Consider the following 17,753-nt stretch of genomic DNA (forward strand, 5'->3'; position numbering starts at 1 on the left):
AGCATCAAAAGTTGTCAGCCATCTATTAATATATGATTAGCATCAGAAAATCAGAAAAATATTGGTGTTGTCAACTGGCAATATAATATTGACTGAAAATGCTATTTCTCTTGACAACAAATCCACTTTATAGCTGTTTTCTCAGAACTCAGCTCAAACTTGTACATACCGCTGATACCGGCTAGTCATTTATTAGGGAACGTCACGTGCTAGTGACACATGACTACAATTTGTATTAAATTATTAGAATACACTCTCTAGTCATGGAGTTTGAAGCGGAAGGTTACGAGGAGACGCTAATGCAAGAAGTCGTGAGGACGACCGGCTGGTGTGTTGTGTTGTGTGTTAGCTTTGTGAAAGTACTGTTGTTTATTTCGTAGCACACAAGTGCACTGTATTGTTTTAATTTTTCTTATTAAAAGGCTCTCAATGGCGCCTTCGATACTCTTTTGCGTCTTCATTCCGAATTTTAAGTATTTACAGCGTGACAAAGTCACACGGGTCCAATACTCTTGTTTCTTTAGTTGCCTTACAGGCTTTGTGGGACTATTTCTATTTTCTTTGACATTGTGTAAAGCTTTTGGTATTATGTTTCTGGAAGAATCTCCCAAAGAGATCCAGCTAAAACACTGACATTTGTGTTTTTAAACAACTGGCTGTCACTCCAGTAGGCATGCCAAGACAGATTTTTGACCAACTTCCATTGGCTGTTTGCCATATTTTCATATAATGCAAGGGGGTGTCACGTAGGTACACACTGTAGGGAGATCTGCAACTGCGGTCAAAGTCTTGACCGGCTGAAATTTTGCTTTGACTTGTGACTAAGAGCCTTTTTCCATCTTTGACCGGTGACCTAGCGACGATATTTCAGTTCTTTTCAATTGTGGGTTGGAAACTTCTACCCTTGACCATTGACTTGGCACAAATTCGGTGGTTTTGGCTTAGACTTTGACCGTGGTTGCAGATCTACCTACAGTGAGTGCCTGTGTGTCACCCCCTTGCAATGCTTGCTGGGATAACAGCTTCATTGTTGTTCATTTTATAAAATCAACCTTGTTTGTTGACCTTATGCTTTGACCGTGGTTGTGTATCATAGTGCTGTGGCTAAATTGAGGGTGGCTTTGTATACGTGGTATTGTGTAGTTATAGTATCCTATTGTGTTGTTATATATCAATGACACAGGAAGTGTGCAACATTTCTTCCTGAAGCTAGATTGTTACAGTAAAAAGGGTTAGGCCACAAAAAAATTGGTTATATGTTTCTGGTTCCCTTCCTGGTCATTTTTTTTGCTTGCGCAATTGTCGTACAATAATAATATTTTATATCTGTGGAAAATATTTCGTGTCTTGTCAACACTCTTTTCTTATAAAGATGCACTAACTTGCACATACTGCTATATATTTCAAATGTAGTGTACCACATCAAAAAGTTGAAGAAAAAAAAGCCTGGTCACCTGGTCAATTTTGGGGAATGGTAGGAAACATATAATTAACTTTGCACGGCCTTACTGACTTCTTTATTATAGTGTCATGGAATTTTATCTCAGCTAGATTTCTAAGCTTGGAAATCCACAATTGGTTGTATGATTGCCAGCAGATTCGGACACTTGTTTAGAACAGCTCTGTAATAACTTATGCACACAGAGATACTTCATTTTATTCCTGTTGCTTTGATAACTATTTAAATTAGAACAACACTAGCATGGCACAGTCACGGTATTGACATGATGAAGGATGTAGTACATACACTACTTGATCTTGGACAATGTCTCAACCAAAAAGTTTCTAGGAATGTTGTTTTCCTTTTTAGCACTCACATGCACTTCTTGTGATGATAAATTGTGATGCCAACAAAGTGTGTTTGTAAAATCATGTGTTACCACAGTAAGCTCACTGTAGTGTGCTGGTATTATGGTTTGTTGCTCAAAGTTTACAGGAGCTCATTGTGCGCTGGTGTGGGTAGTTAAGTTAAAATGTAAAGACGTTTCTCCCCTCTGTTATGTAGTAGGTAGTCATATCATAACTAGGACTGTTTTGTGTGTTTCTAAAAGATGTGTTATGTATGTCTATAACTGTAGGAGTGATTCTGTGAAGATGTTGAACCAACATGGCTACCTAAGAGTGGTAAGGTTGCGCCCATGTGTGTGTGCATGCTGCATGTGAGTTGGATATGTGTACACTAACATGTGTGGTCTATGCATAATATTATATCAATCCACTTACTTGTACGTAGTTGAAGGACATGGCATTGCAAGGAGAACTCAACCGCTCAAACCTCCGTAGTGTCTGTTGGAAGGTACATCCTTCATACTGTTTTAGCTATGGTTAGAATTTCCTCTCTTACACATGTAGTTATTCTTATCTATTTTGTCTGAGGACAAGAGTGTGTGGGTTGCTGAGTCAGAGAAGTCTAGAGATGTTTATGCTGACCTGAAGAAAAAGGTGATGATGATCTCATACTACCTTTAATTTGTTGTGCATGATATTTACTGACTTTGTGTTCATCGTGTATTGTCTAAATGTTATGTACAGTATATTTGTATGTAAGTGTATATTGAGTTACTCACTGTCTTGTGTCACTGTACAGCACATTACAGATCCACACAACGATGAGCAGACCATGGATGTGGCACTCAATAATCCTTTATCACAGGAGGAAGATGTGAGTTGTACTAGTTGCATCAACAAATAAACATTCTCCACATGTACGCATGCACTGTAATCACATGGTCGAGGGCCATAAAGTGTGTTTGTATACCAGTTAATTCTGACTCCCATCATGACAACCACCTTCCAATTATTTACAGACATAACTATGCTTTTAACTGGTACCGTATTTATCTATATTAGCCCTTAAATCCTCAAATAGCTTTTGCGGAATGTGTGTTTGCACAATATGGGCACGCATGGCAACGTTAGGTAGAGTAAATTAATTCTTATAGCCTAAAACAACCCATTGTTCAACAGTCTGTTCACTGGGCTGGTTAAATGAACACTAACTACAGTGGCTTACTTGTTATGAAGTGATGAACAACAAGTTGCATCTCCATGTTTCGAGATTCTTGCCACGTCTTTAATTTCAGTTGTGGGTTTACTCATGTGAGTCATTTATGGTCTAATAGAAAAATTTATGGTGAAACGAATATCGAATGGAACCTGTTACAAGTGATAGGAGTAACCACCATTAAGTTATGGATCATTTCATAAAGGACTGTAATTATAAGGGTTTGCATGTTTCCTTGCCGAAAAGTTATTTACATGACTAGTTTTGGCCTCACTGTTTAGCGTTAGGGGGGAAACCCGTGGAATCATTTAAATCCTTGTTACATTACAAATAGAACGACATAATTGCGTAGCCATAGGATGGATGCTTCGAAAGTTTCAGTGCTTTGTGCATGTCATGCGTATTTGGGCCAGTTTTCTGGCCTATGCAGGTTAAAGGGTTAAAGCTGGGCTCATGTGAATTTTGGTGGCTAAACTGGTTTATTGTTCACTGGGACCAGCAACTCAATTGTCACACTACCATTTATCTCTTGTATTGTGATATCCCTAGAGTCCTTGGAATAAATATTTTAAGGACAATGAATTGAAGAAACTCATCAATCAAGATGTAGTGAGGACGTAAGTCTTTATCTATAGAAATTCTCTTTGTATGTATTGTACTATAGAAGAAAATTTAGGGTGGGCAGCTTTTACATTATATTGTTCATTGTTGCTATCACTTGTTCTTCCTTTAATAGTGTGATTATAAATATCTTTACCATAGATAATAGACACCCCTACCTGGATTGGAAGCACACGTATAGTGCCCATACAAAACTACGGTTCTATCCGCATTTCGCGCCTGAAGTTTTCAAACACTCTTTTTCATTCGAAGATTCTGTTTTACTGTCTGGATACAGCTCGGTTGCTTTAACTAGTAAGTTTAGTAGATTGTTTCTTGGGTGGCGATTGGCCTACTACTGGTATAGGCGCTTTCCGTATAAAAAGTATTTGAACATTTTTGTGAAAATGGTGGGGTGAACAAGTTTAGTTTAAGGCTGATACTTATTACTAACTAATGCCACGTGTACTGGTATGTGTTTCATGGTATATCCGCTCCAGTTTAGTCAAGTATCAACCTTTCGCGCTTGTCAAACTTCTAGCTAATACACATCAGTACACCCATTATGAATAGGCCAAACCTTATATTCCATAGCGGTAGGTTTACTACTCACCAGTAAGCAAAACATGTTCTTATAAAATATACTCCCGGTACTGTGTACAGTATAAGGGGCGCGAAGCGTGGATAGATTAGGTGGCGCTTAGAAGATTCCAATCCAGTATGGGGTGTCTATTATCTATGCCTTCCCTATTCAACCAAGTGCCTCTGTGCATGCGTGCGTATAGTTCAATGTAGTATGTGTGTGTCTGTGTGTGGTTCAATGTAGACTCCACGTTAACTACATGCACACATAATACAGGTATATGAATGGTTCCATAACTATCAGTGCATTTAAAGTTATGTACCACTGGCTTCACTCAGCATGTCTTTCAAATAAGATTACCATAAAGTACATGCTTTGATACGTGCGAAGTTTACACAAGAGATGCATCTGTATTACCTTTCAAAGCTTGTAGCTGTCCCGCCAAATAAGATAGAAAATCTTAGCAGTTGGACAAACAAACTAGTATCACAAGTGCTCACAAAGGGGTGGAGGGTAGTGGTGTGGACAAGAAATAGACTTAAAAATGGAATCAGACAACGATTAAAATCCAGACAGAGGCTGTGCTAGCTTCTTAGTGGCTGACATGCAGCAAAGTCAACACAGAAAACGTTTATATCAGGCCATCCACTGATTCTTTGTCAAGCCAGGTCCTTCACAAGGCCACGAACTACCATTCAAGCTTGCCTCACCACCCAGCTAATAATAGTATGGTAGTGTAGCTGTCCACTGGTGGTGTTAGTTTGATTTTACCTAATGTGCGATTCAGATCGGTTTTGTATAATCTAGTCACATTTGTTCACTAGTTACATATTTTGCAACAAAGTAGGTCATACGTACTTGATGGAATACAGTCCTTCCTTTTTTTGTTTCAACTTTACTGCTACCGTTGTAGAGAAATGGTATATCAACTCTAAATCACCATATTTGGTCATGCTTTTTTACATGTGTAGGTTTCCAGAAGTTGAATTTTTCAAGGACAGTGATGTGAGGTAAGCATAGGAGTAATTTTATTAGCAGTTACATGTTATATGGTGGAACGCGGTTGCTATAGAGAAATGATGATCTCCATACTGTTCTGTCATGCCAAGGAACACCCTGACATCAACTACAGACAGGTACTGAGTATGTTGTGTCTGTAAGATCCAAATATAATTGTTCATATCATAGGGAACAAACGCTTTGAGGTTTAGTGTTATTTGAGCCTTTAGATTTAACTATCATGAACAAATCTGCTGTTAAAATATAGAGTAAAACCTCTGTATATTCCAGAAACATTTGGATTGTATAGTTGATCCTTTTGTCTTTATTTCTATTGATACAAACAAGTATCTTTACTATAGAGGTGTCCATGTGTAACTTTGTGTACTATAATACTACACAGGGGATGCACGAACTCTTGGCTCCAGTGCTATTTGTGATGGCCACTGAACAAAGAGAAGACATCGAGTCTGACCCAACTTTATCGTGAGCAGCACCAATGTGTTGTATGTATTCCCATTGACATGTTTGATTTGTGTAGGCCAGAGCTTAAAGTGGTGATGGATCCAAAGTATACTGAGCATGATTCATTGTAAGTATCAGTATACTCTAGGTTATGTGTGATATGAAATATCCTCTGGAAAGGGGAGAAGATAGGCGAAGGGGGGAGCATGCACAGAGAAACTGTCATATGATACAGTATACAATACAATGTCGTACAATAACAGAACAAGAAAATTATTTACAGATGAAGTAATATCCACCATAGAGGTTCTCCCTTAGAAGCTACACCATATTTGTCACTGGTGGTAAAGTCAAAGTGAGCATGGATCAAGTTTCGAAAATTGAGAATTTTTGTTATCCATTAAATGCACACGTGTAAAGCTCTCTTTCTGCAGTGTATTTAATACTTTCACTTTTTCAACCCACTGTAGCACCATATTTAGTGAGATCATGGAGCATGTCAGTCCGTGGTATGTGAACGAGGAGTCTCAGCAAGCATTCCACAATGCTGCCAAAATGGCTGCTGCTGTAAGAGTGCGTGTCACACTAATGATGTGTCTTGTGTAGCTGTGACTATTTGTGTGTGTTTGTGTAGAATAAGTGGTCAGATCCGAGGAGTGCTACACCTTTCCAGCGAGAAAACATGTTTGTGAGTGGCTGAGTGTTCAGTGTGATGAGCATGTATATATACACTACGAACACTACACACACATACGCGCACACACGCACACACACGCACACACACACACACACACACACACACACACATACACACACATGCACATGTGGTTTGTGTAATAGAATGTTTTTCGTCTAGTCATCTGCTCTGAGCAAGAAGGTAGAGAAGATTCAGTTTGTCTTGTTGAAGAAGGCAGACAGTGAGTTATTTGAGAGACTCAATCAACTAGACATTCTACCACAAGTCTATGGCATGTAAGCTACTTATCCTAGCTCCTGTTAATGTTAATCCTACCACTGTACTTTATTCTGTCAAGAGTATTTGCTACTGTAGCTATCATTATGCTTTATGTGCTTTTTGTTTGCTTTAAAATTTTAGTGGAAATTTTTGTACACCTTTTTATCTGTATGTGTGATATTTGTGTTTTAGTCGGTGGATCCGGTTGCTGTTTGGTCGGGAATTCCCCTTGCCATCAGTACTGGAACTATGGGATGCTATATTTGCAGACAGCTCTTCAATGTCATTAGTCGAGTACCTGTGTGTTTCCATGTTAGTTCTGATCAGGAAGCAATGTTAGTGGACATTAATACTGTTGTGTTGTGATTATGTCCTTTTTGTTATTACAATACGTATGTATATTCCCTACTTTAATTACATTGCTGCAATATTCCCATCTGTGAGATCTGGTGTTTTCAAACTGTATTACTGTCAGCCATGAGACATTGGACACACTGTACAGTCCTCCGATAGTACCTGTTTAGTACGTACGTAGGTGTTTGGGTTGACACAATCTTATAAACAATTGCTTTTTGCATGCATATGTGTGTGTACTAGTATACCGAGTGTTATAGTTGTATAGTGTGCACGGATTGATGACTGCATCTTATTTTTCTTTCCTCCATTGCAGTGATGTTGTGTGACAATGCTTCAGCCATGCAGCTACTAATGCAGTACCCATGGATTAGTGGTGGATATGCCTCCACATGGGACATCAATGATCTAGTACAGCTAGCAGTTCACTATAGAAAACCTGAGGTTAGTCTAGAAGTCTTGCTAATGGGTGATATCATGTGTACACAATACAACGCTTTGTATGTACTGTAAATATGTGTATTACCTTTCTAGGTGACAGATCTACCTAATCGTGCAAGGCAATTGTTCCTGTTCAGTGATGTATATCATGATCCATTAATGGCAACCAGTATGCCATCTCATCATTCGTCTTATGGTACTCCACGCGCCGCAGTACATCAACAACCACATGGTTCACCAGCCATGGCTAAGGTAAGCATTCAGCCTGTAAATGATATTTTTATACAGTACATAGTAGGGATCACAAAGGTTTGGGCGTGGCACATGATAAAACATCGCCCAATATCCAGCCTCACTATTCCCTGATGATGATGAGGCAGTATTGGTTAGGTAAAACTAACCCCAAACAAGTCTTCAGATCGACCTGAAACGCTTTCAACAAGTTGCTATGGAATTTTTTTAATTAAATGGAATTTTTTTCTGACTGACTGAGTAACTGATACCTTCAGACAAGCGTAACTTGATAACAACTAAGGCTATGCACTTGGATTTTTTTCACTGTTTAACATCGCTTCGGCCGGACATGTGCCTTTTGGCATGCCGCAGCATGTACAATGCCTTCTTTATGGACTTACCAGTGTCCTCCTTTGTGTCCCATTCATCTTGGCTATGCAGAGGTACTTTACGAGCAGTTCTTGATTCGTCATGCTATGTAACACACAGCTGACAACGAAGCATAATGGATACTTCACTTTTCAGATGATAATACTATTGATAGCTGGGGTGCATGGCGCCATGATGCGGTATGCGTGGGTTCACTGGTCATAATAAATTTTATTTTACAAAAAAAGTTAACAAACAAATACACAAAAAATTGGAATTTTCAACTATATAGAGTAGGGAGTAGGGGCCGTAGCACACCAATAAAAGTACTGAAACTATGTAGCTGGAGTGGTGCATCATATTAAATCTAGTAGTGGGCAATATTTCAATAATATCGAGAAATTCAATATTTTACTGATATTGATGTGCAAAAATGAACACTGTAACAAATGTGTTATAGTTGCTGGTAAGTATGATGCAACACCTTGTACAAAGAAACATGTGGGTACAGCTCAATCATACAATACTAGGTATTGACAACCAGCTACTATGCAATAAATCAACATTCTTGGAATTTGAAAACAAATTGGACAGGCAAGTCAGTTGATATGGACTAGATATGAGTTATTCAAGAGACATATTGCAATATTAGTAGTTATCGAGATACTGTGCCAAAAAATTATCAATTTGTTTTTGAAGATATCATTCAGCCCCACAGTAAAACAATAAGGAATGATATATCCCTACTGTGCATTTCCGTTGTGGTATCTTGAACACAGTAGGGATATAACACTTCTTATTGTTTTACTATGATTTAATATCGTGCACTACTCCAGCTAGTCTCACTACTTTTCGTCGATGTGCTATGGTCCCTGCTCTAGTTGAGAATTCCAATTTTTTGTGTACTTATTAACATAACAAGATAACACCTGTGTAATGTGTGCTATGGGTACATGGGCACCCACAAGAGACCTGATTATCCTAGTCAGTTAATGTACTAGAGGACTCTTTGGGACCTTAACTGATCACCCAGATACCCTTGTGTTTAGTCTGCATTAACTGGTTCCACTGTATGTATTATATACAAAAGCCATTAGTTTACAGAGATGTAATGTTCACAACTCCCTCAGTACTGTACATTTTACGTACCTTTGAAAAAGCAAACAACAATTCTAAGGTTATAAATGTCGAATGCAAACGAATGTTCCACTGCATGTACATATGCACATATCTGCTTTCCAACCTGTCCTAGCATCTCGTGCAATGCACACACACACACACACACACACACACACACACACACACACACACACACACACACACACACACACACACACACACACACACACACACACACACACACACGTTTCAAGTTGGATGCCTAAAGATATTATTAAAAGTGCTTCACCTTACTGCAGTACACTTCAATAGGCAACATGACAACACATATACCTATTTCTGTTACAGAACTCAAGATTTCGTATCAAAGCACCCAAGATTGGTAACATCCTAAACAGACCTGGTGGTGCAACCAGGCAGCCACATCCACCACCTCACATGCACCAGCGTCCTCCAGGCGTACCCCCAATGAGCAGCACATCTCAGCCCCACTCACAAACTGTTGTGCACCAGTCACAGCATCAGCAGCATCCTGCACAAAGATACCAGCGACATAATGTCCCACCTGGTTCACCTTCAAGAACTCAGAAGAAAGGAAATTTCTCCCGAGTACCGGGTAGAGCTGAGCCAGTATACCAGTCTCGGCCAACAACTCAAGAACTAGCTGTAAACCCTCCACAAGTGAGTAACTTCCCCATTTTGTTTTGTGCTTGTGTACCTGTGTGTTGTATTCTTACATGAGGTATGTATCATTTATAAGAGTGTGTTGGGTGTATATGTTTTAGCGATGACAATTCTGCTCTTCATACACATACAAACATGTATTGTTCTGTTAAAGCCTAGTGTCGGTGGTAGCAGCAACACTGTGCTCAAGGAGAGGGTGGAGATGTTAGAGACTATGTGCAAGTATTGTGGGGATAAGATGGAGTCTTATTTGAGTGAGTAGTGTTGTAGCATGTGGCATAGTATGTATTGTGCTCACTCTGTTGTCAGTGTTGGGAACAATGCGTTACTAAAGTAACACATTATGTACTGTAATAATTATCATTGGGCTTCTGAGTAATACAATTTGTTATCATTGATAGTGAAGCCATTTCCATTACCAGTAATGAGAAAATTAGTGCATAGTTATCATACAGTATGGTAGTACTGTATTAAGAATCATGGAGGTTTGCACCTTACAAAAAAATTAACCAGAAACCAGTCTCACAATACCTTCATGGTGCCATGGCAGTATTGAATGATTTTTTTTTTAACCCGGGCTTGATGGACTGCCCTTGCCTACCACCCCCAGCACAAAGAAAGGCACATGCTGGACAAACCAAGGCAAACCAAGGCACGTGCTGGCAGTATTGATTAGGTATAACCAAGCCCAAGAGTGCTTTCAGTACGACCCGAAACACTTCCAATAGGTTGCTACGAATTTTTTTTTAATTTTATTATTTAGTGGAATTTCTGCCCGATTGACTGATACCTTCAGACAAACATAACTCAATAATGACCAAGGCTACAGGCTTGATTTTTTCACTGTTTGATAAACAACAGGCTGTAGGAGACTAGGTGTCCTACAGACCTTCAGCACTTGTGCTGTAAAGCCTTAATAAATGAATAAACTGGCTGCATTCATACACATATCAGTGTGTGTTTGTGGAATGCTTAATGTGTGTGTCTGTAACATGTGCATACGTACACGCATACAAGCTTTGCGTTTGTGTGTGCATGTGTAATTATGTGTTTATAAAGTGAGGCATGTTGGTTTGTGTGTCACTTTAAGTGTTCACAGTTTTGACATAGATCCTTGTCTTGTAGATGTATTACAGGAAGAGTTGACAGAGTTGGAATTACCAGTAGATCCAATGGAGAAGATCTTCGTAAAACTAGCAGAGTTAAAGCAAGTAAGGGACTGGGTTTTGTTGTATTAATTAGCTATCAAGTAATGACTACTGGTGCATGATTCTTTATTGACACTTGGTGTTGACCTAACTGTATCCAGTGTGTCACTTCTCATGCAAGTACCATTCCAGGAAGTTAGTAACTCCTTAACAAAGAAATGTCCTTGGTTTAGGGGATCAAAAATGTACCGTTGGCTTGGGATTACTGTCCTACAGTAGATAGTGTGGGATCAATAGAGTGTGGGACCAATGTTGTAGAAAGTTTTAAGCATCAGGCACATGAAATTTACCTGTTGTTGTTGTTGTGGGTAGATATTTTTGTGGATTTAGTTTCTTAAAAGTCTTGGAAAACAAACATACAGTACTTTTATCCCTCCTAATTTTCTATAGAGGTTTTCAGAAGAATCCGAAAACACATATATTTACAGAAAGAAATTACGTCATGTAAAAGCTGCTAGAAATATCAGAAAGTATGTGAAAATAATAGATGCATTTCAGACTTCCGGACATATAAATTTTTGTACCTTGACTTCAGCAATGGGTTTTTAAAGAAACCGTGAAGAGTGGATATTTGTCAGTATGGTAAACAAAGATTATCCAGCACCATATTTTGAAGAAGTCAGTGATTAAGTATGCTATAGTTTCCCAGAAGTTTTTGGCCAAATGCCCCACCAGCCACAGTTAAGCAGCTTTAGCCACAATACTCCACAGACAATATGGCTATACGTTGTAGCCAACTTGCACTAGTGGTTTTTGGGATGCTAATAGAACATCCCATGTTTTATACATCCATAGTGACCTAGGTTCCGTAAAACATCATGGCTATCAAGTTCTAACAATGTAAGGTCAAATGTAATAGCATCCCTTAATATAAGTGTTTTCGGATTCTTCTGAAAACCTCTCCACAGTGAATAAACAATACATACACCAATAAGTATCGGTGTCAATGTGTTTACTACTATACTTGTATACCCCCTGTACTTATGTAGATCAGAGATTTGCTGCAAGGAAAACTACCATTTGCTGGCTCAGACTGGGCACCAACCCAGCCAGTTGATACAACTGATGAAGGAAAAGAAACTGACACATCACAAGAGCAACAACAGCAAACTAGCTCTGGCACTTTAACACAAGACGAAGTCTCGACCAGGGAAGACACTGACACTACTGACACAACCAATGATAAATCCGTTGCAGCGAACACCGAAGAAAGTGTTGAAAACTCGGCTATAAGTGATGAAGATACAGCAATATTTGGTGCAGATCAGCCGAGTAGCACGAAACGGGAAGAACTGCTGAAAGCAGTATTTGAAGATAACAACATCACCACTGGTAGTCAGGTACAGGACACTAGACAAGGGGACACAGTTACAAACAGTCACTACGATCCGGACGACTGGGTCAATGTACCCAATGACGAATTGATTTGACTTTTTTTTCCAATCAGATTACTGTTACTGAAGACAGAAGGTTAATTTAATTAACACAGCACTTCTGCCATTGGTAGAAAATTATTGTGTATACTAGTATACACCTGTACAATAAAATTTTGTCATTTTTGAATTTATTTCGGCTGCTATGGAGAATTTTTCAGGATACTATTCCGTTACATTTCCGTATTTTAGTTTCGTGGCTGCCTAGTAAACTGACGAGGCGAATTTTCTGTGTCATGGGCGCATTTTGAAATGGCTGTTGCTTCTGTTTTAATAAATGTGGAGCGTTTTGTTGCGTCATTAGTGCTTGGGGGTGTTGGCGATGCCCTGGGGTACAAGAAAGGAGATTGGGAATTCTGTCCATCGGGGACACGTATTCATGAAGCACTGGCGCAACTCGGTGGAGTTGAGAAGATTGTAGTAAACAAGAAGAAATGGCCAGTCAGTGACGACACGGTAATGCAGATAGCAACCGCTGAAGCACTAGCTGACAGCAAATGGACAACCTTGAAGGAGTTGTATTCCAAGATAGCTGGCAAGTACAAAGATTGCATGAAGGATATGTCTGGGCGAGCTCCGGGGTTGACATGCCAGGCGTTCGCCCGCTCGTTGAAGCCTGCTGCTCCTGATGGCTACTTCGTTCCATTTAACCCAATTGGAGGTGGGTGTGGTGCTGCCATGCGTTCAGTTCCCATTGGACTGTACTACTGGAAACCTGATCAACTGGATGACTTGATAGCTGTATCTATTGAGAGTGGAAGAATGACTCATAATCACCCAACTGGTTATCTTGGGTCTTTTGCTACCGCGTTGTTAGTATCTTATGCTCTACAAGGTCAACCCATCAAACAATGGGGACGATTACTCTATGACACTCTGCCGAAAGCAAAAGAGTATGTTAAAAATGAAGGACGTGACGTGAAAGAAAATATGGAGGCTTGGTCATATTTTGAGGATCAATGGAAGAACTACTTGACCAGTCGTGGCATCTTTGATCTTGATAGTTGTGAAGTGAAGTTCCCAGATAAGTATGGTATAGAAGAGAGGGATAAATTCTATCGTGAAATCAGTTTTTCTGGTACCGGTGGTGCCAGTGGACATGATGCCCCAATAATTGCTTATGATGCTATCCTAGGAGCACCTGGGGCAGACTCATGGGTAGAACTGTGTAGTCGTTCAATGTTTCATGGTGGAGACAGTGACAGTACTGGTATTATTGCTGGAGCTCTGTATGGTGCCATGCATGGCTTCAAGGGTGTACCTGAGGGAAACTACAAGTCACTGGAGTATCGTGACAGGATGGAAAAACTAGCTAAGAAACTTTATAAGAAAATATAAAATTCTCTGCAATTGCAATGAAAATTTCACTTATACACTTGCATGCATATAGCTATACATTTATTGGTTATTGCATGGTTACACCACATGTGTATGGCTAACTTCATACACTATAGTGGCTGTGTTATTCAACATTGGCAAGCTATAGGTGTTCCACCTAGGTGATTAACTTGTTATAAATCTATACTTAATTACATGCATGTGTTGCCATCTCCAGTATTTTACATCAAATTTTTTTGGCCTACCTATCTCGGCTAGTATCATCATTTACATGCAAAACTTGTGCACTGCAATATTCTAATACTCCACATGCAGAATGCAGTCTTATGTAGCATGTTTGTTTAAAGAAGCTGTTGAGCCTACATTAATTTTGCAGTGACACACTACTGAATAAACATAGAAAATGGCACAGGGTTCACTTTGATGTTTGGAGTCCGCTCTTTTATATATAGGCAAAGAAACTTGGAAGAGACTTGTAGCTAGTCACCAATCAACAAATCACACCCATGCACCATTCTTTAAGGCACTGGCAACTCAAGTAGCATTTAAACCACTTCAAGATCCAGGGGGTTTCTGAGGTTTCCGGAAACTGGATAAGTAAAATTGTATTGAGATATCCTAATAAAGCAGTCACTTCAAAAACACCCTAATACAACAGTCAATCATTTATTTGATGAATTTGCTCTCAATCTCAACTCTAATATTCAAAACTTTAAAACATCTAAAGTGACAGGCTTCGCATGCTGGTGAATGTCCTTCTCACACATATATACAGTGTATGCTTTAGCTATAATGATGCATCGGCTCCTCATTTTCTATTGCATCATTCTAACACCTTTAGTTGTACTTCAAAGATGCTATTGTTTCCAGTGTTTTAGACATCTTTAAAGCATGAATATTCAACTTAAAACTGACTGCATGAGCATGTAGTGATAAAAGCAAAAAGTACATCTGGGCATGTATTTGGTTCATTCTTCATTGAGCAGCTGGTCTATCATTACTTCCAAATGATCAAACAGCACTTCCCATGCACTCCTGTATTCTGCAGTAAATTTTTCCCTAAGAACCCTTCTGAATGTCCATATAATGGCATCCTCCACAACCTGCATGTAAAACTAATGCTTTACATTGATCATATAATAGAGCACACTCACTTCATACTCATCGTGGGTGAAACTGTTCACCTTCCAAACTTCTGATAATTCTTTTAATTTACATCTTAAGCAGCTGTCACAGCGTATTATGTCCACTATTTTACTAAGTGTGGTTATGATGCTACAACAGCCTTCTTGTAGGCTTATGTTTGGTGACTGATATGGTCCCAGACTTCTTATCTGTGGTGCCACTTTATTTATCCTATAAAAGGTACAAAAGTATGTCTTGAAATAGCATTATTTTGTTATCATGATGCATGCATATGCCACATGCAGGGCCGCCCAGAGAAATTAAGGGGCCCAGGGCAAAGAGTTAAAGTGGGGCCCTTCACCCAAGTTGTAAGTTGAAGACCAAAAAAAAAAAAGGTCACAACCTGCTGACAATGACAATAACTACCCATCACCAACCACATCTCCTTATCTATAAGCTTGCTACACTGCTTCTCTGAAGAATACTGTGACTGCTCTATTAGAATATTTAGATCTGACTGCTCTATTAGAGTATATCGATCTTTTAAACAGGTATTCAGGGTGCCCTTCATGGGGCCTCCTGGGGCCCCTTTCAGGCTGGGACCCGGGGCAAAATTCCCCAGTTGCCCCCCCCCCCCCCCCCCCCCCCCGTGGGCGGCCCTGGCCACATGTATGCAAACAGCCATAAAAGAACACAATGCAGTAATCTTAAAATCTACTCATTCAATACTTAAGTATAGCTATAATTATATAGAGTGTTCTTGAAGACTCTTGTCCATGTTTCCCAGCATGCTTTCGTCCGTGCTCTTGAAAATAATTGATGATGCATGAGTTCTAAAACATATGCAAACCTTTTCCACAAGATTTTTCCTGTCTTCTCAGTTGACATATGATCAATATCTATCCAACTGTGAATTATCTTCCTTGTAATGTACACTGGTAGTAGTGTAGACATTTTCTATACTAAACTAAACCTGGCTGACTGCACCACTTCAACAAAAGCTATAGCTAAAACACTTGGTGTAACTGCCTTGTACAATTGTCGTCAATTTACCAATACAGTTTATTCTGATGTGTCATCTGAGAGTGACTTGAGGGATCATGCACATTAAGTGTTAATAGGTGATGTTTACAGGTTTGCATACATCATGTTTGTCACCACATTCCAACACCAAATCCTTGACTGTACATCTAGGTGTAACAATGCAATACTGATAGCTATACATACGCTCTGTTATACCTTGGTTGTCATTGTTACCAACTATTAACTAGTGCAATAGATTCCAAGACAGTTGTCAGTTACAATTTCTTTCACTAGGCCAATCAAATACTTCATAAGATTCTGAAAAGGTCTGCTCACCTGTCATTGGTTGGAATTTACAGTGCAACTGACAACCAACAAGCAAAAACACATGTGTATACATACTGAGCGACTGTGCCATTACATCATGTGGTCCCAAATGATATATGACTGCCCAAGTAATTCAAACCATTTAGAGACTAGCAGTATAGCTATAGTTGTGCAAATAAATTAAATGTGTTTGTATACAGTATAATCAGGTGTTCTATAGTAATATAACGTACAATAAAGTATTCACATCAAATTCTATACAAAATGCGCACGTGTATATGTTGTACTAGTGTACAAAAACTAATAAAATTTCACACATCGGGTTGTATCAGCTGTTTACACGATCCCCTTTGCGAAGTTTCTTAGCTAGTTTTTCCATCCTGTCACGATACTCCAGTGACTTGTAGTTTCCCTCAGGTACACCTTTGAAGCCATGCATGGCACCATACAGAGCTCCAGCAATAATACCAGTACTGTCACTGTCTCCACCATGAAACATTGAACGACTACACAGTTCTACCCATGAGTCTGCCCCAGGTGCTCCTAAGATAGCATCATAAGCAATTATTGGGGCATCATGACCACTTGCACCACCGGTACCAGCATAGCTAATATCATGGTAGAATTTATCCCTCTCTTCTATATCATACTTATCTGGGAACTTCACTTCACAACTATCAAGATCAAAGATGCCACGACTGGTTAAATAATTCTTCCAATGATCCTCAAAATATGACCAAGCTTCTATGTTTTCTTTAACATGCCGTCCTTCATTCTTAATATACTCCTTTGCTTTTGGCAGAGTGTCATAGAGTAATCGTCCCCATTGTTTGATTGGTTGACCTTGTAGAGCATAAGACACTAACAACGCGGTAGCAAAAGACCCAAGATAACCAGTTGGGTGATTATGAGTCATTCTTCCACTCTCAATAGATACAGCTATCAAGTCATCCAGTTGATCAGGTTTCCAGTAGTACAGTCCAATGGGAACTGAACGCATGGCAGCACCACATCCGCCTCCACGTGGGTTAAACGGGATCAAGTAGCCATCAGGAGCAGCAGGTCTCAATATACTGACTGAAGACTGACAAGTCAATCCAGGAGCTCGCCCAGTCATATCGTACATGCACTCAATGTACTTGCCAGCCATCTTGGAGTACAGCTCCTTCAAGGTTGTCCACTTGCAATCGACTAGTGCTTCAGCAGTTGCAATCTGCATTACTGTGTCGTCACTAACTGGCCACCACTTTGCGTCCACCACGATCTTCTTGACCCCACCGAGCTTGGCGAGGCCTTCGTGAATACGTTTTCCCGATCTACAAAATTCCCAGTCACCTCCCTTGTAGCCAAGAGCATCTCCAGCTCCTCCGAGTATTAATGATGCTATGAAACGTTCCTCTACGGGCACAGATACAGCCATTTTGATTTCTATTGCCAGCCTTCGCTATATATTTGTCAATCGATAATGCGCAGTCACCTCTGTATTACGTCA

General features: G+C 39.6%; 2 protein-coding genes and 1 pseudogene across 3 annotated transcripts; 2 read left to right on the top strand and 1 right to left on the bottom strand.

Moving 5' to 3' along the window:
* The first annotated feature begins 227 nt into the window (after window positions 1–227).
* On the top strand, window positions 228–12,601 carry LOC136268307 (TBC1 domain family member 5-like). Of its 2 annotated transcripts, none has more exons than XM_066063608.1 (20): window positions 228–328; window positions 2,079–2,124; window positions 2,234–2,296; window positions 2,353–2,442; window positions 2,588–2,662; window positions 3,554–3,621; window positions 5,159–5,197; window positions 5,260–5,323; window positions 5,590–5,672; window positions 5,728–5,778; window positions 6,122–6,224; window positions 6,286–6,339; window positions 6,508–6,623; window positions 6,799–6,941; window positions 7,277–7,404; window positions 7,495–7,653; window positions 9,472–9,804; window positions 9,962–10,061; window positions 10,933–11,018; window positions 12,005–12,601. In XM_066063608.1, the coding sequence occupies exons 1-20, from the start codon at window positions 264–266 to the stop codon at window positions 12,443–12,445; spliced, it is 2,307 nt and encodes a 768-aa protein (XP_065919680.1). In that variant the 5' UTR covers window positions 228–263; the 3' UTR covers window positions 12,446–12,601. The 2 variants fall into 2 exon arrangements, with proteins under 2 accessions (XP_065919680.1, XP_065919681.1); XM_066063609.1 differs by having other exon boundaries at window positions 6,122–6,218.
* A 97-nt stretch (window positions 12,602–12,698) lies between these two features.
* Window positions 12,699–13,899, top strand: LOC136268308 (ADP-ribosylhydrolase ARH1-like). The gene has a single exon (XM_066063610.1). The coding sequence runs from the start codon at window positions 12,701–12,703 to the stop codon at window positions 13,784–13,786; it is 1,086 nt and encodes a 361-aa protein (XP_065919682.1). The 5' UTR covers window positions 12,699–12,700; the 3' UTR covers window positions 13,787–13,899.
* Window positions 13,900–16,366: 2,467 nt separating this feature from the next.
* On the bottom strand, window positions 16,367–17,752 carry LOC136268284 (ADP-ribosylhydrolase ARH1 pseudogene; annotated as a pseudogene).
* Window position 17,753: the final 1 nt, after the last annotated feature.

The sequence above is a fragment of the Dysidea avara genome, chromosome 10 (assembly GCF_963678975.1).
Source record: "Dysidea avara chromosome 10, odDysAvar1.4, whole genome shotgun sequence".
Lineage (NCBI taxonomy): Eukaryota > Metazoa > Porifera > Demospongiae > Dictyoceratida > Dysideidae > Dysidea > Dysidea avara.

Bases quoted from the DNA above. Each gene is read 5' to 3' on its own strand.
- LOC136268308 (XM_066063610.1), top strand. From the start codon at position 12,701: ATGGCTGTTGCTTCTGTTTTAATAAATGTGGAGCGTTTTGTTGCGTCA.
- LOC136268307 (XM_066063608.1), top strand. From the start codon at position 264: ATGGAGTTTGAAGCGGAAGGTTACGAGGAGACGCTAATGCAAGAAGTC. The intron at 2,297-2,352 runs GTACATCCTTCA...TTACACATGTAG, and splicing joins TCCGTAGTGTCTGTTGGAAG to TTATTCTTATCTATTTTGTC. The intron at 7,654-9,471 runs GTAAGCATTCAG...TTTCTGTTACAG, and splicing joins GTTCACCAGCCATGGCTAAG to AACTCAAGATTTCGTATCAA.